Source organism: Sebastes fasciatus, chromosome 2, assembly GCF_043250625.1.
Source record: "Sebastes fasciatus isolate fSebFas1 chromosome 2, fSebFas1.pri, whole genome shotgun sequence".
NCBI lineage: Eukaryota > Metazoa > Chordata > Actinopteri > Perciformes > Sebastidae > Sebastes > Sebastes fasciatus.
The window spans coordinates 10,626,911-10,650,631 of NC_133796.1; the positions used below are offsets into that span (position 1 = coordinate 10,626,911).

The window sequence follows — 23,721 nt, forward strand, 5'->3', positions numbered from 1 at the left end:
TATTAAGCAACATCAAAAGAACAGCTGGAGGCTATGAACCCAGCCCCCACTTCTTAAATATGCACGTGTGTGAGCGCAACTGCATCCTGCAACTGTACTGGGTTCAAGTCTCAAGGTAAGGAAGGCAGCGTTTCAGTGATTTTAGGCCTTCACACATACGGTTATGAATTCTCACTAAAGCTGCTTTTAATGATTCATTTAGAAACGTATTATGCAGTCTAAATGAATGTTTATCCCCCTGGCTGGATTTTGACTATATAGGCAGCACAATGTGGAAGTTATTGCTCCACTTCAGCACCCAAACTAATTGTCAAGACATCCCATGGCACCTCGAAGATTTTTCTCTCATCATTAATTACTGAAAATGCAATACCTTTCTAGCTTTTACTCAGTCCTGTTGCATGGAAACTGCCATAATAACAATAAAGAAATATGGACAGCACGTCACATTTGATGTCCCGTAAAGAGCTGGCGTGATAAGAAAAAGTTAAAGGTTTATGGCTACACTTTCCTGACGGTGTGATTCATCCCTGCTGACATTCACAAAGCAGAATATTGCAACCTTTACCGTGGTTTAACCCGGAAACAAGGCTGCTGCTTTTGTTCCCACTAGACAATTTAGAAGACAATTTATGGAAATCGTACGAACTCACCTGCAAGTTTCGGGAGACAAAACACATATTAAAATCAGCTCTTCTTCACAAATGACTAAATTGCCAGAGCATTTACAAATCAAACTACACACATCCTCCAATTTACAAAGGCTGCTGACATCTAGGCCCTGTTCAGACCTGGTATTAACATACGTCCTCAGTGATCCGATTACAAGTGGACAGCTCTAAATATAGGGGTAAACGCACTCAAGACGCATTGAGGATGCATTGAGATCCGATTGCTAAGACCACATTCAGAGGTGGTTTGGGCCACATATGGCCACATTCTTTTAGTAGTGTGTCTGCAAATGTGTCCTGGGCCACATCAAGGACCTCCAACTCAACTGATGTCCTGCTAGGATCCGCGGGTCTCTGCGCTCCTCATGTGAACAGCCAGGCAGACGCGAGCGCTTGGCTACCTTGTGCATGGAAAATGGCTTCTGTGCTCTTCTGTATCCTGTCGGTACAACTGTATTTTATTAAAATATATCGTATCTATAGGCTACAAATCTACAGACTATCAGACTAGACACGCAATGTGCATTATTATCATACTGTCGGAGATATGCTTTGCACGGAGCTGAGATCTGCCCACACACTCGCTCGTTCGCTCTCATCCCCTCTCTGAAGTTCTGTACCCCGCCGTTGCTTGGCAAAGGCAGCGGTGTCGGCGGCATAGAGATTCCCGGGTACCGCTGGTACAATAACCTTTTATTTTGATGTTAAAAAAATTAACCCGAATTCACGAATATGTACAATATTACTACAGATATTCCTGTAATATTACGTCACAACGTCTGCTGTATTAGCCATGTGTTTACTACATGTTTATTTGCAAAATAGAGCGGAGAAGTGAGATCCGATTACAAGTGGTCACTCAAGACGCATGTGGAGACGCATTCTAATGCCAGGTGTGAACAGACGTCTTAGAGCTGCCCACTTGTGATTGGATCACTCAGGACGCGTGTTAATGCCAGGTCCGAACAGGGCCTAGAGCATCCTTCATCCCTGCAGCGGTGCAGCTGCAGACCATCACGTAGCAGCAGAGAGGTCACAGGTTCTATTAGCACAACTGAACGTGTCCTGTGTTAGAGACTGAACCTCTACCTGCTCATCTAATTGTGAGCCACTCTGGAAAACATTGTCTGCTCAATGCCAAGAATGTAAATATCATGTTTACTCACAGTCAGAGCAGCAGCAAGGACAACTCAGGAGCTTCCACAAGTCATCCTCTGCCCAACAAATCTTTACCCATCCCTTCCTCATTAAATGTAATTTTTTGGTCAAAGTAATGTTGCAAGAACACAAAAGGTCTTGACTTCCTAACTACTGGTTGTTTCTACAGAAATTTAGACTTCCTAACTGGGGTAGAGCAGGTCGTCCACCAATCGGAAGGTCGGTTGTTCGATCCTCGGCTGCTCCGGGTCACATGTCGATGTATCCTTGAGCAATACACTTAACCCCAAATTGCTCCCGAAGGCATAGCCATCGGTGTGTGAATGAGTATTTAGATCAGATCCTGATGGGCAAAGTTGGCCCCATGGCAGCCTCTGCCATCAGTGAATGAATGTGTGTGTGTGAATGGGTGAATGCTGACATGTAGTGTAAAGCGCTTTGAGTGGTCGGAGGACTAGAAAAGCAGAAATGAGTCCTAAAACCCAGAAATGAGTAAGCATTTTAGCACTTCCGGTTCCCTCGTCTGGAAGTCAATGGGTTTTTAGTTAAATGATTGAAATAAGGTGTGTTAACACAAGCTTAAGAGATTTTAACATTTTGTTCTACGACATAAAATACATCAATAAATACCCCACTCGTGAATTTTTAAGCTTTTACGTGTCTTAAAAAGGCGGTTGCTAACAAGCGGCTAAATGAGACTAATAAACGTCATCACGCCGACTCGTCCGGCGTTACAGCCTCGTATACACTCGCGCTCAGGCGACCGTGGTGTAGTTTGTTTATATCCCAACGTTAGCTTTCTACTTCTGGCGACTGCATTTATACTTAAAAAATCAGAAAAGTTAATTTGTGGAGATTATCTTGCTAAACAAAACGTGTAAGTATCATAAATGTTTGCCACAGAGCTTATTTTCTGCAATAATCCAATACCCAATGGAACAATCCCATTGGGTTTTTGTTGAGGGAACCCAGGGCGATGCTAACTTCCTGGTTGGCCAACAAAAATACGTCATCCCCGGAACACTCTATTACACTCCGACTACTTAACCCCTATGAGTTATCTTACTGGGAATTGCTGTGATAAGTGTCTAAGACCTGATGTCTAATGAGGCCTGACTGCCCGCATGGTTCCACTGAGGAGTTGGACTGTAAATCACAGATAAGGTTGTCTGGCTGGTTAATGTGTGGCAGCCACTCTAGTCTTAAGAGACACACAAACACACATACACAAACACACATGTCTCTGACTTATCTCATTTCCTGTGTGCCTTCCTCACCTGCTAGTGATAGGGAACCCGTGCAACCACACACAGACACTCTGATCTAACATCAAAGAATACAGGTGCCATGATGGAAGACTGAAGATATTTTAGGTCAGGTTATTTAAGAGCAATTCTCAGAGTTATAAATGAGCTCCAAATGGTCATTATAAGAAAAAGGACAACAGGAAATTGCCTGAGGCCATCGGGTTGTAAGGTGCTTGTTTCTCTCCAACTGAAGGGGGGAATCAGGCATCTTGGGGCTTTACTCACAAGTGAGAGTGAGAGGGATCAGGAGATTGACCGCTTGTTAGGGGCACCGGGTGCAGATAACCTGTGATGACAACCAGGAATATCAGCCACAAAGCAAAGCTTTCAGTTTATAAATTGATCCTCACCTACTATATAGTAGCAAGCTATGGCTTATAAACTGCTTAAGAACAGTGCTACTGCATGGTGAAGGCCTTTTACTTCTTTGTCAGCCATCCTATAGACGAGGACAAAAGAATCTTTGCAGTACAACTTGTTCTTTTACACAAACATTTAAACTCACAATTAACAAGAAGGAATCCATCAATCAAGAGGTTGCGTGTCCACTTTGCACAAAGCGCCAAGCTCTTTGCTGTAATTACCTGCTCAACTATAGATTTGGACAAATGGCACATGTCCAGGTAAACTAGGCCTCAATTTGTCCTTTTCGGAATAATTGTTTAAGTTCCAAGTCCCCTAAGAGGATCAGTACCTGTTCTTTGATCCAACTGTGATGGTTGCTATTTGATCCAAAATCTGAGCCGCGAAAAAAGGTGTAGCTTTGACAATGTAGATGTTCTTTTTAGTTTAATGAGGAAGAAAATCACATGAACTGGTGCAGCAACACACTGACACTTTAAAAAAACAAATTGCTTTGGATAAAAAGATGTGAGTTTCATGGTGTCATATCAGTAGTCTTGTTTTTGTATCATCTTCCTGATAATTTATCTGGGTCTATTTTTGTAATATCACCAGTCCACCAAGTGGTTCACATTTCATTTAACTGATAACATGCAAAACATGACCACTAAATACACAATAGAGGACAGTAAGCCAAGTGCAAACGGTTATAAATGTTTGCCAGCAGTCAGCAAACATTAATAGCCAGTTGATTTGCATGCAGCCTGATGTTGTGTTCTCCACTATCTGGCCCTGTGCACACCCACACACTTGTTTTCAGTTGTTCCAGTTAATTAGACCTGTTCTCAGGTTGGAGCTATTCCAGGAATTACACCAGGTCATCTAAACTCCATAATTAAGTACTAATAAGGGTATTAAAGGTGTAGCTTGTCCCGCCCTAACAGGTGCAACAAACGCACTTTCAGGTACACACCTACAGTACACAGTCCCGAGAGGAGGTCTAATCAATGGGTGAGTGGACGAGCAGTGTGTTGAGACAAACTGTGTGCTCTGGAGAAATAGCTTCTAGTATGAATAATGATACTTACATAGAGTGGAGCTTGCTGTGGATTGAGTTTCATGTCCCTGGACACTGTAAAGACAAGATCAAATTAGAGGTTATAGCTTTGCGGTAAGTTAATATACTGTATACATAAACAAAGTGATGTGTTGGGGCAATGCAACAAGCTGTCAACACAACATTAACATATTACAACTTAATGAAGTTGATTTGTGTTAGATACTTATTTAGCAGCAGACATGGAGCAACATTAGCATTCATCTGAAGTCATGTTTCTGGCTTCATAACAAATTAAAGGGATGGTTTGAGTGTTTTGAAATGGGATTGTATGAGGTACTAATCCATAGTCAGTGTCCCCTAGTTTGGAGAAGCAGACGGCAGTTACCACACAGAAGCAAAGCAATGTACTGCTGTGGACAGGGCCGGCAGCAAAACGTATTTTAGCCACCTAAAAGAAATCAATATCAGTTTAAGTGTACGCTATATTTAGAATATTTTCTCCTCTTTATCTTACCGTCAGACAGCTATACAGTTAATGTTTCCGACGGGGAACTGAAGCTGTTATCTATGCTCTTGCCAAAGCAACCAGACTCCAATGAAAAAAATTTAAATTTTACCTCGCAGAACATAGGAATTGCTGGTCTACCGCTGCCTCGATCGGTTAGTTTGTTTGTGTTATTTTTGTGTTACTTTGGTTAGCTCGGATTCACCAAAGTCACACAATAGCACAAACAAACTAACCGATCGAGGCAGCGTTCTGCGAAGTAAAATTACAGTGTTTTTCCAATGGAATCTGGTGGCTTTGGCAAGAGCATAGATAGATACAACGACTTCAGTTCCTCGTCGGAAAGGGCTGTCTGACGGCAGGGTAAAGTGGTGAAAATATTCTAAATATATCGTACACTGATATTGATTTTTTTAGGTGAGGCTTTCTTTTAGGTGGCTAAAATATGTTTTGCTGCTGGCCCCGTCCAAAGCATACATTTCTTTGCTTCCATGCTGGTACTCCTGTCTGCTTCTCCAAACTCGTGGCATGCCAACTGTCATCTACCGTAGGTAAGGACTATGGATAAGTACCTCATACAACCCCACTTCAAAACACCCAAACTATTCCTTTAAGTCCAATACTCGCTCTCCTTTTAGCTCTGTGAAGTGTGAAAAACGTTAAATGAGCCAGTATTGTGTTTTGCTGGAATAAAACCCTGCAAACAAATTGCTCTAGATAACACAACACTTGACATCAGGGTTTTGTTTGGATTTGTTTTTGCCCCTCCACAAAATGCATGTATATCAGCTCTAGCAGCATCAGAACATTGTTGCTGACAAGGTGACAGTTAAGCTTGACCCTGGCAGTAGTCCCAACACTCTGTGGGAAGTTAATAGTGCATGAGAACTGAACAGACACACACTGAATCACACACGGGAACACATACACACACTCATCATCCAACCAAAACTGCCAAGTCTCTATTTGTGCTTGTTTATTCAAAGACAGCAATGATGACAAGCTGTTTGTGTGCTCCTGCCTCATCACCCTTTAGTTCTTCACCAAGCAAAGAAAAAAACAGGAGGTTTAGCACCAAAACACTTTGCCTCTCCTACATGGGTTTATGCCGGGAAGATCAGTTAGCAGGATTTACCGGCTCATGTTCACGTTTGATTCCCTACTCCCAGTCTGGGACGCAGGCCTCAAAGCCGTTTTCTGGGCACAAGGTCAGAAGCAGTGGGTGTGTAATTACATCCAAAATAACGTATTACAGCTATAGACTTGAGAACGAATGGATTGGAAACCCTTTTTTGTTGAACTTTCTTGAAGTGATATTGGCCTGCTTGCATTCATCAACGGGTCAAGGGACCGGTCGGTTTTGAGAGCCGGTATTCTCCTCAGTTATTTGGAGAGACAATTTTCTTTTGTCTGCCGTTCCCTGGCACTAAAACAAGTCCTTGCTGCCTGCTGGCCTCAGTGGTCAGCAGCAGTGCATTAATCACATGAACCCCACAGCGGGGGAGGCGGCGACAAAAGGCCAGGACCTAATGAGTTCAGCAGAAAACACCAAAAAGAGTCGATGTCGAACTCGGCAGAGCGCTGAAGCGCGGCGAGGCCAATTCACTTTCTGCAACCCAATCCAAACATTTTCCTTCTTTTCTGCTAAATAAATAGGCTCGAGCTAGAATTAGGCGCATCAGGTAAGGGGATAATCAGTAGCTCTAATAATACTCTGGAGTCTAATCCTCTTGCCTTAAGTGCACTGGGCCAGGGACTAGCTTATTCACCACATGCACGACTTTGACTGATAAGACTCTCACATAATGTCACCAACAGGCTCACTGGTTCTTTTATATTTGGATATTTTGGAGATTTGGCATCTCTTTCTGACTACTCCACAGTACACGAGCAGGTTAAGGTCTTACTCAAGGGTGCTTCAACAGGACAGATCAACATCATTGTTGGCTGACATTTCATTTTACGTGACATCTTATTGACCACGCGGTGACCTGACCCATTGCACAATAAGAAAATATTTGGTAAGAAGTAGGTGCGTTGCTACACTCACAGTTTTCACTGTTGAGGAGTTGATAACATTTATTCAACCAAAGAAGGTTTCCGTGACCTTTATCAGTACCACCCTGCTTTACATTCTCTACATATTCACACCTGGCAGCTGAACGCAACAGATCAGTCTGACACTGCAATGGCCACTTCTTAGCTGTTGTTAAGGGAGGGGTAAGCCCTTGTGATACCCTGCTTCTCCCAACCAATAAGTTTGCACCTGAATCTGAAACTATATTATGACTCTTTTGTCTTTAAGAAAAAGCTTTTTGGGGGGGAAATTATTATGTATCTATTAGAAATGATTACATTCACCAATCACACAAATTGAGGGGTTCTACCAGGGTGATGCAGGTGTGTCTGCAGATTTGCATCCATTTGATGACAGTGTGATATCAGAATACCTTTCTAGGGATACTGACATCACTTAAATTGGGGTGAGCGGCGGCAGAGTGAATATATTCCTTTGTTTCAGAAATGCTCAGAAATGTCACTTGAGCAGAAGTGCGGCCTGCGACGAGCTGCCATGCAATGCTTATGAAAAGTTGCGACGGCCGCTCCCGTGCTCAGCGAGCTGTGGCCGTTTGATTCTGCAGCGAAGTGCCGCCAAACTAAAAGTTGGGAAAAGTTTGACTTTTAGTGGCGAAGTGCGACCAGAGAGGACCCATAGCCAATCAGAAAAAAAGATCCTGTGACTCCTCCTGTGACATGTTACCCTATGTTTCAAAGAATGTCTTCCTCCCGAGACAGTTCATCTGATTAAAGAATGAGCTACATTAAACAGTAGATACAGGGTTTAATTATTACCTATAACAGTATACCTTGCAACTGCTGGTGTCAAATCAAACAGCTTATATTTTACATTATATGAATTTATTTGACAGTGAGAATCACAATGAGCGTGCAGGTGGAACTTGAGATTCAAAGACAAACACTTCAGCAAGAAACACATTAGCTTACATGACCTTTAACCATTGCCTTTTTGAAAAAAAGCCACCCGCTCTAACTACCACGCGACTGTTCATCTGATTCCCTACTTTGGTCACTTCTGTTTTGGAGTTGTTTTTATCAACTATGATGCAAAGTTGGAAGTTAGACATAAAGGAAGCTGACTCAGTGTACTGTGTCACCACAGGATGTAATTGTGCAACTTCTTGCTTTGGATTCATGGAGGGGCCTGTAGCACTACCACATACTTCATATAAAACATCCACTTTAATGTGGTTGATCTGATCTGATCTGGTCTTAAGTAGCAAACATATCCTGTCACCTGAGGAGGAAGCTGTTGGCCTCCCTGTGTAATCAAGCTAACATGGGGGAAATACTAATACTTAGTGGACAATTCACAAAATACTTTGTGTAAACACAAAACTATATAACACACCCCTTTTCTGAATGAACAAGGAACATTTGTAAGTTATAGTCTTTATCTTTTTGTCTACGGCACAATTAAAAAACTGCAGGACCTACTGATGCACTGGTTGTTTATATACCGCTAATAAGGCTTTCAATGATAATTACCAAGCTAAGGTGGCTAATAAGGTAGTTAAGGCTAATGTGTTCGCAAATAACTGCTTAGAGTCGAGTTTCTGGCCACCTGACGTCCAATATTCAGTTAGCTTTTACTTGTTTTGTCTCCAAAAACTCCTGAGAAAAACGTCTGCATGTTTATCTTTATATTAGCTAGATATTCCTCTTTCATCAGCAGGCAGCCCCCAGCTTTCAGCTCTTATTTTACTGTTTTGTGCTAAACAGCTAGCCTGCTTTCGGCATCTGAGCTTGTTACGTCTGAATTATATCAGGTGTTGATGAGAGAGTTGGGATTTAACCAAACAATAAAATCAAACCAATATAAAACAATGAGCTAAAAAGAAAGGCTACAAGCTGTGTGGAGACGCAGTTTGGATGTTAATTCTCTGTGTTCATCACTACAAGAGACTCTTTCCCAAGACAAGGAGTCACTTGATTCTATGACAACCTTAAAATATCCCTTAATGCAGGTTTGATATCTGTTCACCAGACTGCCTCGAGTCTATTTTCTATGGTTGACCCCGTGGTCGTATACGGTGTTGTGGGTGTGACAGTTCATCTGGTCAAACAGTTCCTCATGGGCAGCAGCAGTCATTCAGAAAGTACACACCGGGGAACTTCTAAAATAGCTTCATCTCTAGGTCATTGCTAACTGCAACTCCTGGAGACTGAAGACTCAATACATTGATTTCTGTGTCACAAAAAAAGCCGCAGTATTTTCTCAGAGGGACACAAGTTCCAGGCAATTTACTGCAACAAGATATTTCGGTGCTGTGGATAATACCTGGACTTATAGATCAAGTTACAGTGTGCATGTCAGGTCATGTCTGCTGGAGAAGCTGAAGAAGCCATTAGAAACCAATCTTTCTACCTGTACTTTGCTCAAGTGATAGAAATAACACAAAATCCTACAATGTTTTTCAATAGGGCTGTGTATCGGCAAGAACCTGGCAATACGATACGCATCATGATACAGGGGTTACAATTCAATATATTAAGATATGTTGCGATACTGTAAGCAAGGCGATATATGGTAAATGGACTTGCATTTATATAGCGCTTTTCTATTCCTCCGACCACTCAAAGTTCTTTACACTACATGTCAGCATTCACCCATTCACACACACATTCATACACTGATGGCAGAGGTTGTCATACAAGGTGCCAACTTTGCCCATCAGGATCTAATCTAAATACTCATTCACACAACGATGGCTAAGACTTCGGGAGCAATTTGGGGTTAAGTGTCTGGCTCAAGGACACATCGACATGTGACCGGAGCAGCCGGGGATTGAACCACCGACCTTCCGATTGGTGGATGACCTGCTCTACCCTCTCCGCCCCATATAGTGTGATGTTTTAATTCTAATTTTAGGAAAGTTGTCATAGTATAAAGAACACACCACCACATGCATAATATCTGTGTACAAAAAGTTAACTTGTTATGCTATCAGAACAGTGGGATCTGCATTTGCATTCATCACAGTTCCTGTAAAATCATAGCACTACTTCGAGAGGACACATCTCTTTGTAAATGAACACATATTGACTGAGTTAATCCTTGCATGTAAACTATTAATTAAAATCAAGTGTTTTTGAGAATCGATACAGTATCACAAAACATAATATGGTGTTACTCGATATTTTCTTACACCCCTATTTTTCACAAAGGCGGAGTTTAATGAAACTAAACAGAGGCTGATATTTAGAGATAGATTTTTAGTTTACTTAAGAGGGGACTGGGCTTGAGTGAAACTGACATTTTTAGTGAAACCCATTATCCTCCTCAGACAATAATTGACTCAAAGTCTGCACCAAATCACACCACCAAACATATATTCTTCTTATCTGCAATCTGTTCTCTTCAAACAAGATGGGTAAGTAAAAACCTGCGCACCATCCAAGTAATTCGGGAAAAGACCTTGTATCCAAACCAAACTGTGTTTCCTTCTCTGGTAACAGAAGAACCTTGAGAAATGGCATCCCATAAGCTCACCCTACGGCCACCCGACACCTGCTTATAGAGATTACACAACCCATTAACTCCACCTAAAACACCGGGTGCAGCCAGCCTTCGGCCGAGCTCCTTAAGAGTCTCCATTATGGCCGAAACTGCCTTTGAACTGCTGTTAAAACCGAATTTTCTTCCTCTGCAGCAAAAGGGCCACAAAGAAGCTGCCACGTTCAAGTGCACAGCCGTCACAAATGAACCGGTAAATCAAGAGACAAAAGCCCCTCAATGCTGGGATATACCCAGAGCCAGGGTTGTGAATGGACCTGTTATGGCTCCCACTGGTCCGCTGGCTATCAAAATAAGCCATAATGGCCATGTGACTGCAGCGTGAATGGGAGGATGAACAGGATTAGCTTCACAACTCATTAATCGGACTACACCCTTCCCAATCAACAGCTGAGGATTCCACAACACAACCACGTGCACCGGACAGACTGACCACAGTGTATGACCTAATATTAAAAACTTTTCTTTGCAGCTCTGTCTGTAAATGTGTAACTTTTTGTCTGGGACAAAGTCTCTCTTAGGGAGAGAGAGATCCCTGTTCTCAGTGGGACTCACCAGCTTGTCATCACACATGATTCAATAATCCTCCCTGGATAGAGGTGCATCCAATGTTAATGTCACAGTCAAGTAAACACCACTTTGGGTCCAATATAAGCCACAGGAGCAGCTTCGCCGAGTTTAGTTATTTGGTGCCTTTATGACAGCCCACATTGTATTCTTACAAAACTTAAAGGCGCCCTGTGGAGTTTTCTTGTAAACAAAACAAAAGTTTTCTTTACATTCCAAAACACATTTTGTGTATCCAAGAAATGTATTGCCTTCCTCATAAAACATTGAAAAAGCCAATTTTTGAAGCATTTTAAATCCAGCATTGTTTGTTTACATTCATGTTTACTAGCTTGCAGTTTTCTTCTTCCCTGTCTTTGCTGGCACATTGCTGCATATCTTAGCATGTTACAGCCACCTGTAGATCAGTGGAAAAAAGTGAAACCATTGGTAGAAATGCGTATTGCATAACGCACGCGCCGGTGCGTCCTCATGCGTGAGCTAAACAAACCTGGACCTACTAAAAAAATAGTTCCATAGCACTACTATACATATTCGTATACTATACCACTATAGGTCAACAAGTCCACAGGGAACCTTTAAGATGGGGATTTTCAGTTTTAAGGGGAGACACCCCAGGTAAGAAACATTGTTCTTCTTGCACTAAGAGAGTTTGGGCTATTTTGCTTCATGTCTTCTTTCAGACTAGTTGAAAGAAAGAATCTAAAATACACATTCAGGTGTTTATTTTACTGCACTTCATCTAATTGCATCTGTAGATTTTTCCTAAATTCACAAAAGTTAGCATTAGATAATGCCTCATTTGCATATTTCTTCATATTACTTCAGTAGCACTTACATACACCAAACTTTCCAGTTTCATTCTATATTCTGAAGGTTTTTACAGAGGTTTGTTCAGATATCATTCATAGCACGATTTATTTAACATTTCATTCCTAAAAAACATGGTGAAAATAGTTTTTTTTATTGCAGTATTTTCTGATTTATGGAGTGATAAAAAGAGATATTCAAAATTCCTTCTGTAAGAACTCTAATATGTCAACAAAATGAAACAAGAATTTTTTTTAAGTTATTTTTTGGGGGCATTTTTTAAGCATTTATTGATAGGACAGTGGATAGAGTGTTGGAAAGGGAGAGAGAGAGAAATGACATGCGGAAAGGTCCACGGGCCGGATTCGAACCCGGGTCCACCGCTGCTAGGACTGAGCCTTGGCCATACATGGGCGCCCGCTCTACCGACTGAGCTAGCCAGGCGCCCGAAACAAGAATTTTTAACGTGGCTTTATTCAATTTTCACATTTCTCTTCTGGAAATTAATGCAAATTAACACAAATTTGATAAGATAATGCCTCATTTGCCTATTTAAACGTAACATTTCAGAAAACTTGTAATACAAAAAAGGTTGCCATTGTTGAAGTGAAATATGGCTTTAAAAAAACACACATTGAGGCATTCATCCTTGGATCCCTTGCCTGACAAAACTAATCCAAATTTGTGGAAATATTCAGGTGTTTTTTCATTCAATGCCCTCTTTGGTATCAACCTCTAAAGGCATGTAATCATCTTAACAAGGTAAACAAAATCAGATCCTCCAGATCAAAGATAATTCACTATAGATGGGATCACATTACAACATGCGAGCAAACAATGAATTGATGGTAAGAACAGTAAACAGTGGGTAGATCAGGTGATGGCATCAACATAATCTTTTCTGTGAGCCGACCACTCCCTCAGAGACTTCCTGTATGAACATCTGAGTGTCCAAAGGCCACATCGCTTTAAACTACTAAAATAAACGCATGTGCTAGGCACAGGTCAGGGTTCTTCAGTAGCTAGGAGACCATTAAGTATTTCAAAACCAAAAGACTTCAGGAAATAAAAGCAGGATGGTTTCATGCATGTCCAAAGGTGCTAACCTAACTCCACCCAATACAACCATGATCTACGTGCCCATTTGCAGCATAGCATTTCCCTCATTTACCGGGTCATTATCACACCTGTGGTGCATGGCTGCCTATTCTTATCAACGAAATGGTACCAATATTGGGAAATAAAGTTTACAATGGCTACGTTCAACACTGCGTCTCATTGTACTTGCTGCACTTGCCTAGAAATTGACATAAGTTAATATGCAAACCAACACAGCTATAAATTTGCTCATGCAAATCTGAGCCAGCAGCCTGGAGCTTAGAGATGTGAAAACCACCCAATTCTAAATAAAGTAGAAACAAAATGAACAAATAATGCTTTAACCAGGTCTAAAAAGTGAAGCAAATGCAGAAGTGCCTTAAACCTGCATTCTTTCTAATAGCAGCAGCCTAGGTTTAAATCTTAACATCAGCTGCTGAAAAAGAGCACAAGACTCATCAAACCTTTCCTGGATAAATAATACCCCAAAAAAGCAGAAATTGGAAGCTAGCAGCCGTTCAAATGTACAATGAGCAGAATCCAGTGCAGCTACTTGAATTAAAACAGGTCACATTGTTTGAACTAAATGTACATAACTGGCAATGTACAAATTTACATCAGTGTTTTATCACCTCAAAGCGTTTGTGTTTCTGGGTCAAAAGCCTCCCATTGGCCATTAATTAACTAGGGAGAATGTCAATGCCGATCTGTGTTATGGGGACAACAGTCACCTGAGGCTGCTTCTTCGTGAAGCTTTTTGAGTTGGGCTGTGCGTGGAGAGCTGTGCATGGAGACACCTGTAAAAAGGGACAGAAGCCCAATATAGACCTGAGGTGTCATCCAACACCAGGGCTCCATGATGACAACAGAGACAGGACTTTAGTCTCAGAGAGGGGCAGGACTGAGTTGTTACCTCACCTATGCAGGCGTACCCCCTCTATTATCAACTACACTAGGACAACCTGACCTGGATATTTATAAAAACAAAAATTCCATAGATACATGCATATGACAAACATACCAAACATCACCACCAACAGGCACCTTTGTCTTGACATAAATTCCACATGGAATTGTTTTCCACTTGGCCCTTTGCTACTCCATCAAGCTGTCAGAGCTACCATGGAGCCCACACTGTCACTAACTGCACTCCCTGCATAAATATCTAGCTAATTTATGGAAAAATTAAAAAGCGACTTCTGAGAGAAGCAGACAGAAGGGTCAACAATATGTGTTTGAAGGATATATCAGGATGTCAAACTGGTTCAACAGGGAAAACAGGTTAAAAAGATAAAGATAGAAGCTAAAAACCTACAGATCGTAGTGTAAAAGTCAACCACCATATCAACTGGCAATCGAGACAGAAGACAGCGTAGGGTCTAGCAGAGGCAAAGCGCAGCGCAGGTATAATATGTCATCAATAAGTACCCAAGGAACGCCATTCACTGTTTGCAGCTGTTAACTCATTGATCATGCTTTGAAAGGTCAGTTGCAACCGAGGTCAAACTAACTTTGAACCGAGGGTAGTGCTTCCGCCTCGTCGGGCGGCACCGTTCTCCCCATATAGGAAAACAATGGGGCAGCCAGCGCAGAGCAATTCTACAGCTGATGAGCCATGTGTGGGCGGCTTAAAAGCCTTTGACAAACACTGCCAGGTTTAGGGGTTCAATGCCCACTTGGGCATCTTGCTTTAGATGTAAGGCCTCATCATGGTGCAGTAAGGAGCTTTGGATAAAAACCTCCACCAAATGGCTGATAGAGTGCCAGGGAGAGCTTTTAGTCTGATTTAAGCCTGGGGAGAGACAGAGTTCATATGAACTGTCCAACAATTCATTCTTAACTTCCTTTTTTTCTTGTATTATCAACCTGTCTTTTCCGTGTCATACACTTTGTATTAGATTTGGAGGTGCTGGAGCTTGGGATGGATATCAAATCGAATTTTACATTTTTTGCTGAAGGACTGAATGAAAGTAGACGTTTTTTGGCCGAAAGGCTCGTTTGCCTTAGTGTCCAAATAAAAGTTTCATTCCAAACATGAACAACGTCTGACTCATAACGCAAGACTTCTAAAACTCCTGACGACCATATCACTCAAATTAATGAGGAATTCACTGGTACATTTCCGTCGGCAGCTACTCTCCTGAATGGACATTTGCAATCACAGCCTTCAAATGTGGCACACTGGGGGAGGATTAAAGCTCTGTGTGGCTCAGTTGGGTTTGATGTTTAACTCAGACGTTTGTTTAACCTCTCGTGCTTTCTCCCCCTCCGGTTAACCACTAGTTACTGGCCTACCACTACAACACTGACTGCCCTCCCTATAGCACCCAGAGAGAGCAAAGTGCGTCGGTGTTGAACCCTTGTGTGATTCTTTTTACGGTTTACTATCAGCCCTGCTCTTCTGGGGCACGGCTAAATTAGTCCTGGGCTACGTCACCTCCTCCACAACCACAGCGCAGTAACTTGGACACACAATGTTGACTGCCATTTAGATAGTCACGGCTGTTTGATTTAATCAAACCAAGCTATTGTCTCTACGGACAGATATGAGGCCATCGTGATGATGTGACCTCACCCTGCCACACAAAAGCTGCCTCTGTGCAGAGACTGCACACAAACGCTGGCTGACAACACAGGGCCGGGGGATGAAAGGTCTCCTCAGTGTTTGGTGACAGTTATTACCCTCTCCACTGAAACCAAATACCTGTGGGCCCAGATAGCATTATCTTATTGTGAGGCTTACTGGGGACCGGCCTGTAATCAGGACCGGGCCTTGATCAGCGCTCCTCCCCAGGTTTGATGCCATCCCCTCCCCCTCTGTTTCCAAGCCATGAGGTGCTCTCTAGACATTTTTAAAAAGGTATATTTGAACATTTTGGAAAATCTGCTTATTCACTTTTCTTTTTGCAGAGAGCTAGATTGATACCTCTGTCACGTCTGAATGGTAAATATGAAGCTAGCAGCCAGCTATCTTTGCACACCCTAAGCACCTCTAAAGCTCACTTTGTTATATCTTCTTTGTTTGATCAGTACAAAAAACAAAGTGTGAAAAACGACAGTTTAACGGGGGGGGGTTATGTGCCAAACTATTTCTTGGCCAGGACCTGTTGCCAGGCAACCAGAGACCACAGGAAGTCAGTGGTCCCCGCCAAGAAAAAGTCTTGGTATGCTACATAACCTACCATAAAACACGGAAATGTTGTCTTTACACTTTGGGTTTTGTTAGTTTTGTTAGTTAGTTTTGTTAGAGCTAGCCTGGGTTAGTGACCCAGGCTAGCTCTTTCCCCCGGTTTCCAGTCTTTATGCTAAGCTAAGCTAGCTGGCTGTCAGTGGTAGTCTCATACTTAGCGTACAGACATATGAATAGTATCCATTAAACTGTTTTGTCAAAAGTATTCTTTCACACGTATGTATATCACAAAGCAAAACAGCGGCATAATTTTTTTACGGAACAAGGTCGATTTTCTGAGCTTTCGTACCGCGAATAAAAGCATCAACCACGCCAACCATTATCAACCACACCAACCATTATCAATCATGTTGTGCAGAGCCGGTTGAGTTGCAGCCATATTTATGAAACAACAACACGGAGGCTCCGTAGTCCGAACAGGGAACGGCACACTTAAAATATAAAAAGCCCTAGACATATAATATTCACAGGCGAGTATTTCTCATTTCCGTGTTGTTTATTCATCACGCCCTGAACAGTGTGTAGCATTTAGGGGGGTCTCTTGGCAGAAATGGAATATAATATTAATTAATATGTTTTTTTTAGTGTATAATCACCTGAAACTAAGAATTGTTGTGTCTTCGTTAGCTTACAATGAGCCGTTTATATCTAGATTGGGAGCGGGTCCTCTCCACGGAGTCCGCCATGTTTCAACAGTAGCCCAGAACGGACAAACCAAACTCTGTTAACTTTTCCTACTTGGGCCGGAGTCGATAACATTACTCGCTTCCGTCGCCGCGGCTCTCTCTCTCTTGCTTCACCACTCACTTCCCACGTACACACACACTCTATGCACTGGGTCTGCTCCAAATGACTCAAGAGAGGGCCATTCGCATTTTGCGTCAGCCACCGCAGCTCTCCAACACGCTTAGCACACGGGAGAGGCTTCAGTTGGTTTCAATCTCCTCACCTCACCGCTAGATACCTCCAGATCCTACACACTGAACCTTTAACCCTTGGCAAGAAAGCGAATGAACAGATTTCCCAAAATATCCAGCTTTTACTTTAAGCAAATAAGAGTGCTACTGCTACGTTTCAGGCACGGTGACTCTTTCAGAAAGAACAGGCTCTGGCTAATGTTTAGAGGGTCATTTGAAGGGTGTCATCATGGCTTTCTGATGAAATGTTTGCACTGAAAAAAATTCAATAAGGCCCAGAAACCTGCAGAAGGATAAATATGCTGTTTACCTTTGCCCGTGGGTAAATGTTCAACACATTACACAATCAACAGGGCAATTTCTGTTCCTTGAATTCAGCTGCACTTGGCAATCCAATTTCTCACAGGACCCTGATGGGTGATAGCTAGGTGAGCGATGTGGATTTCAACTTATTTACAGAAGCAGACGCTCTCTCAAAATGATCAATATGACATTTCACCGACAACTTACTGAACTTACTCATCCAACCGTGGTGTGTGAAATAACAAATTGGTGTTGAAAAGGAGACACAATGGGGGCTGAGGAGCAAAAGAAAACACAGAGAGACAGGGAGAGAAAAGGGAAAGTTTGAGAAAAGGAAAGAGGTTTAACCTGAAGGATCCTGAGCAAAGCAAACCTCAGCTTCACAGCAGGCCTGATCAGATTAACTTTACCACCACTGCAGTAATAGCTGTGTATTACATAATTTCAATTAAAAAAATAACCAACGTGCTATAAAAGCATGTACATCTCCAAAGTTTGATAGTGTTCTCATAACGGCCTTTTGGCTAGTTCTACCATCTCACCAAAGAAGGTCATGGGTTTGGTTCCCAGCTCCAACTATGGTCAATCACAAACTCCAAATTGCCCACAAATATGTGTGTGTTTGTGTGTGTTTATCCTGTGAAACACTGGTGACCTCTCGGTCTTTCCAACATGTTACACTAAAACCAGATGACACATTTCAACCCAATCTGTTTCTTTAGAAATTCTTCAAAAATGACCAAAGAAGTGTGAGACTAAAGACACCGCAGTGGTTTTGGGAACTGAATTGCTCACTTCCCTGTTTACGTAAGAGACATCTCAGCCCACAAGAACGTTCCATTTCTCAAACAGGAAATTAATAAAAGGACGGACTTCTAGCTGAGATTAATACTTGTGATCTACATGCTGAAGTCGTCCACCTCTAGAACTGCTGATTGTTCAAGAACATCAACTTAAGTATTAGATTAAACCGCAAAAATATTGAATAGAAGATCCTGCATATTTTATAAAGGGGCACTCTCACTGATTTTACACATAAAGATCTCTCATAAGTCCTAATCTTTATGGACATGCAATACTTATTTAATGAAGTACCCCAATAAAAGTAAGCGATAATCAAATCATAACATGGCAAACTGCAGCCCAACAGGCAACAACAGCTGTCAGTGTGTCAGTGTGCTGACTTGACTATGACTTGCCCAAAACTGCATGTGATTATCATGAAGTTGGCATGTCTGTAAAGGGGAGACTCGTGGGTACCCATAGAACCCATTTACATTCACATATCTTGATAACATGGCTGGTACCAATGGATTCGTAGAGTTTTTTTAGTTTCATATGATACCAGTATCTTCACCCTGGCTTTAAAACCAGCTACAATCTAAAAATCGCAAGTTTGGCTATGTGCTACAGAAATTTGTGCCATTAATTCGAATTTGCGTTAAAATGTTATTATTAGTTTAAAAACTGTGAACCAACTGGAACAGACTCAATATTTCAGAGAAGATGTCTCAACAAGAAAGCATCAGAAAGTTGGTGGATCATCCTTTTTTTCCAAATCATCAAAATGTGTGTTATTGAAATGATTTGAAATTTAAATGAGTCAAGTCTCCATATTTCATCCTTTCAGAAATATATTTAATAATAACCTCACAAGTGCTTTTTATATAGACTGTTATGAATTCATAGCTTGAACACACTGGCTTTTGAGGAAATGTGTGTGCAGAAATACAATATGTTCTTTCCCATAAGCAGAGGCCCGATTGCAACTTAATTTAACAGCAGACACTTTGGTCACACATGTTGTTATCACCATTAAGCGGTATCACGAGGCAGACGTTGCTAGGCGCTGTTGGTGCATCGCAGTCAAACATTGCCCTGGGGAATATTATCAAAACAAAAACAAGGAAGGAAACCTTCAGAATCAATGTGTAACTTCCTACAGGATAATGCTTTTGTTTCGTTGACACCACCACCTTCGACCTAAGAGCTGCTTGTTGAATTGTTTTTCTAACAGTCACCTCAAACTTCAGAGCAGCTTGTAAAGCGGCATCAATGGAAAGCATCAATGGAAAGCTTACCCTCAATCTATTTGATGACGACGGCCGAGAGCAGACTCCTTCAGGTGCACGTTAAATTCATTTTAAGTCCATCAGAGAGAGCAGGTGTGTTTATACTAGGCAGGTATCCTGAGTAGCGGGCATGCGAGCTCTCACCACACTGATTAGACGGAGCTAAATATGGCTTTGTGCTAACACAGACAGTAGGCAGATCAGAGCCTTGATGTCAGAGGGGAGAGGCGGAGCCTACAGGCCACAGGTCAGGTGTCTGTTACAACTGCAATGGTGGAACGAAAACAACCAGCCTGCCTCTGCTTTCTCAACATTATTAAAAGTGTTGGAGCATGTGCAGATACACACTACTCCTATCTCTTTATCAATCAATTAGACAAAATAATCAACAGTAGTGAGAGCTAGGGTGATATACAGAGAACGGTTCATGGCCGACGACAATGTTTTGGTGTTGATGGAAAAATCCATGAAGCAGCTGCTCAACCTCAACCATTTAATTATAGGGAAACTCTGAGATACATTACATATGGGTAATGATTTTCATATATTCATGTTTTTTTCTGAAACAGTACCAGACATGCAAGAATATATATATTGATTCCAACTGGCCATCGGTGGGAAAATATTCACAGCATTTACTTAAGTAAGATGCCACACTATAAAAACACTCAAGTTAAAAGTCCTGCATTCAAAGTTTTACTTAAGTAAAAGTCCATGAATATGGGCGGTAAAGGTGCAATGATTAGTTGGTTACTCGATTAGTCCTATATCAGAAAATTAATCTGCAACGATTTTGATAATCAATTTATTATTTCAATGAAAGAAAAGTAATTTTTCAAGCAAAAATGTCTCAAATTTGATCCAGCTCCAGGTTCTCAAACAAAAGGATTTGCTGCTTTTCTTGGTCTTACATGATAGTAAATTGAATAGTTTGGGGGTTTTGAGTGTTGGTCAAAACAAAACAACATATTTCATGAAGTCACCTTGGACTCTAGGATAATGTGATGATCATGTGTCACTGTTTTGAATTTATTCTAGACTAAATTATCTATTAATTGAGAAAATATGCAGATTAAAAACTCGTGAAAAATTATCCCTGTGAGTGCATTAGTATGCAAGCAATACTTTAATGTTGCAGCTGGTCGAGGTGGAGCTTAATTTAACTGCTTTTTATAAAGGGTATTTTAATCTATCACAATGCACCATATTCTATAAGATGATCATATATTTTGTACAATCTTAATTGGCAAAGTAAATATAGCGGTCATGTATAAATAAAGCAAAGTGAAAATGTACACCATTTACCTCAGAAATCGGTATAAAAAGTATAAAGTGGCATCAAATATAAATACTCAGGTAAAGTACAAGTGCCTCATAACTGTACTTTAGCGTTGTAAATGTACCTAGTTACTTTTACACCACTTCAACAGACTTCTTTTTTTGCCAGTAGATGCTGTCTATGAACCGCAATGTCCCTGGTTTAAATTTGGCCGGGGGGCCTTTGTCCTCCTGTCATCTCTCCATTATCGCTATCTCATAAAGGCAAAAAAATGCCCCAAAATATATATTTTTTTAAATGTACTGTGCACCGGACAGAATAAATTTTTTATCAGCAGCATAGAGGAGTCTTGGTGTTTTGGGAGTTTGAAAATGTCTTCCAACAAGGAACAAACTGCAGACTTCTTTATACCTGGTATCAATACACCTTGCATCCTTATTGCGCGTGGCTGGAGGTAGGAAACTTGTGTATACATACTGAAATCTGATTGCAGTATGTACACAGGAGAAGACTTCCTCCAGATAGCTTTTGAACCAAACAATAAACACCCCAGCTGGTTTGTGCTCCTCTATCCATCCTGACTATCCAGTTTTTGCAAGTATCTATTTGCATCTGCTTCTTCTGTTTATTTTGTGTTTGCTTACTGGTGGATCGACACACTAAAGGTTTATTTCTGTCCATGTGGAGACTTCTAGCATTTACATAATGTTGTAATGCAAGTCTGACCACTTCTGGGGGCCATTTTTCATCATCAGATCCAAGTGTGATTACACTTTATGCATATTTACAAGATCCAATCTGATCAGAATGCAGAGGAAAACAATAATGTGTCATGGTGAATGTACAGATGCACATCCCTACACAGGATGGTCTTTCAAACCACTATCCTGTCTACCTGCTGCACATTTTCATATGACAGATTTCTAAGCAACTGACACACATAATTTCAAGACAAACTTCTGGCTGGCAAAGTTGAATCATTTTTTTGTAGAAAGATGTGTTATCACCACAGGCGCAGTAACAATTAACAACAAAGTGTGCCTGATAAGTCCCAGGAGGAAAGAGACACCACTGCGGGACAGGAAACCGTGTACAAGCTGCAGAGATGGCTGCTGTTTAGGAACAGCGAGTGCGGCTGCTGTCTGGCGTGCTGGGCGGATTCCAGCGATTCCAGTCTTAACAAAAACTGAGTCAAGGCTTTATTGTGAATATCAGCGGGGGAATTCGGCAGTCGCCCTCCCAGGCATACAAAAGCCATCCCGCATCACGAACTAGTACCTGTAAGACTTCCTCTAATGCCTCCATTCTATAGTAAATACAGTGTAATTACAAGGCTGACACTGTGCATATCCTCCATCATCATTAAATTAGGGGGTTTGTGAGGATGAGAAATTGGCTGGGTTCAGTGTGGAGCCAGCAGAATCCTCCTGGTAATTTACAGTACTCTCAATGGGAGGCCAACTCCTCTTTCATTTGTCTCTTGCAGTGGAGCTAAATACTTATTTCTGACTGGGACGAGCCTAAAGTTTGCTGGAAGAGACACATAGAGAACAAACTAATCAGCTTCCGTTTAGTGGAACCGCTGTATAGTCCTCTCCTGATAGCCTGATAGACCCTGTCTGGTCTGTATTCAGTAGAATGTGTTAATATCTCATTTTGGACAGAGAATCCTTACTTTCATATTTCTTTGCATATCAAGGTTGTCGTTATAGACTTATCTATCTACTGATTAAAAACATGACACCTCCTGTGACAGCATGATGACCCTGATATTCAAGGCATTACGACTATATGGATTGCTTTAAAAGACAGCAGCATTTTCTATAACTTCATATTTAGCATTTCAAAATTAAAACCTTCACCTGTCCATTTAAATCATTGTACTGTGAAAACCTCATAACCGAAAAGGTGGAGACTTTTACTCATTTAAAAGCTGAGAAACATACACTTTGAAAATGCACCTGATAATTGACATAACAAACACCCAGAAAATATTTTTTTAGGTCTAGGAAAGAGGACATTTTTGATGGTTGTAAAGAGCGGAGTTAAAATATGGCAAAGGAAGGTTAATGATCTGGGTGGTTGGTGGATCAAATCCAAGGATGTATGGACGCTCTTCCCTCTACAACCCGCCAACGTGCTAATACGCAAGGCACAAAAAGCCAACAATCTATAGTAAGGCTGCACGATTTTGAAAAAATTGCGATTATTTTTACTGATATTGCAATTGCGATATTATAGGGAATGATAATTTTTACATCATTATTATCATTTTCATTGAAAAACATATACAAAAAAAATGTATGGTGTGATTTTTGGAGGGATCTGTACCAAACAAAGATGTTTTTCTTAAGTCGACTATGATGTGTAGGCTGCACGTCTCTGCAGCACCACAAGATTTAATTTAAAATGGTATTTTGACACATAATTCGCTGTTGCAAAAAATATTGCAATTTTAACAAATACTGCGATTTGGCCATATTGCGATTTCGAGAAACATAGGATTAATTGTGCAGCCCTAATCTCCAGTGGGGCTGCTCTGTAGCAGCCTCCAGTAGATCGTAGATCACTGCAGTTGTGATGGGCAGTTCCCAGTTTGGAACTGTATGTTACTGTAAAGCGGAAGCAAATTTCCTTTAAGGAGGAGTATGACCAGCTTTATTTCCTTCTTTCACAACCTCCTCTGCAGAATATCGTATGAGGATGGTGACTACTCGGCCTACATTCAAAATGCAGAGGCTCAGATTTACAGGCCAATCCCACAGTGGAAAGCGTCCACATGGAGACATAGAGAAGGCAGATGATGACTAGGCTGCCTGCTAGACTACAGAGTCAGATATAGTGAG

The 23,721-nt window shown here is 41.4% G+C and overlaps 1 protein-coding gene across 7 annotated transcripts in view; it reads right to left on the reverse strand.

Moving 5' to 3' along the window:
- Window positions 1–23,721, reverse strand: part of akap13 (A-kinase anchoring protein 13) — a 129,472-nt gene that overhangs the window by 102,058 nt on the left and 3,693 nt on the right. For 6 of the 7 annotated variants that reach the window (XM_074661433.1, XM_074661422.1, XM_074661415.1 and 3 more), the window contains exon 2: window positions 4,567–4,610. In XM_074661433.1, coding sequence (XP_074517534.1) covers window positions 4,567–4,599 — 33 coding nt within the window. In that variant the 5' untranslated portion in view covers window positions 4,600–4,610. Of the gene's footprint in view, window positions 1–4,566; window positions 4,611–19,605; window positions 19,739–23,721 lie in introns of those variants that run through there. The other variant, XM_074661386.1, reaches the window with a different exon arrangement.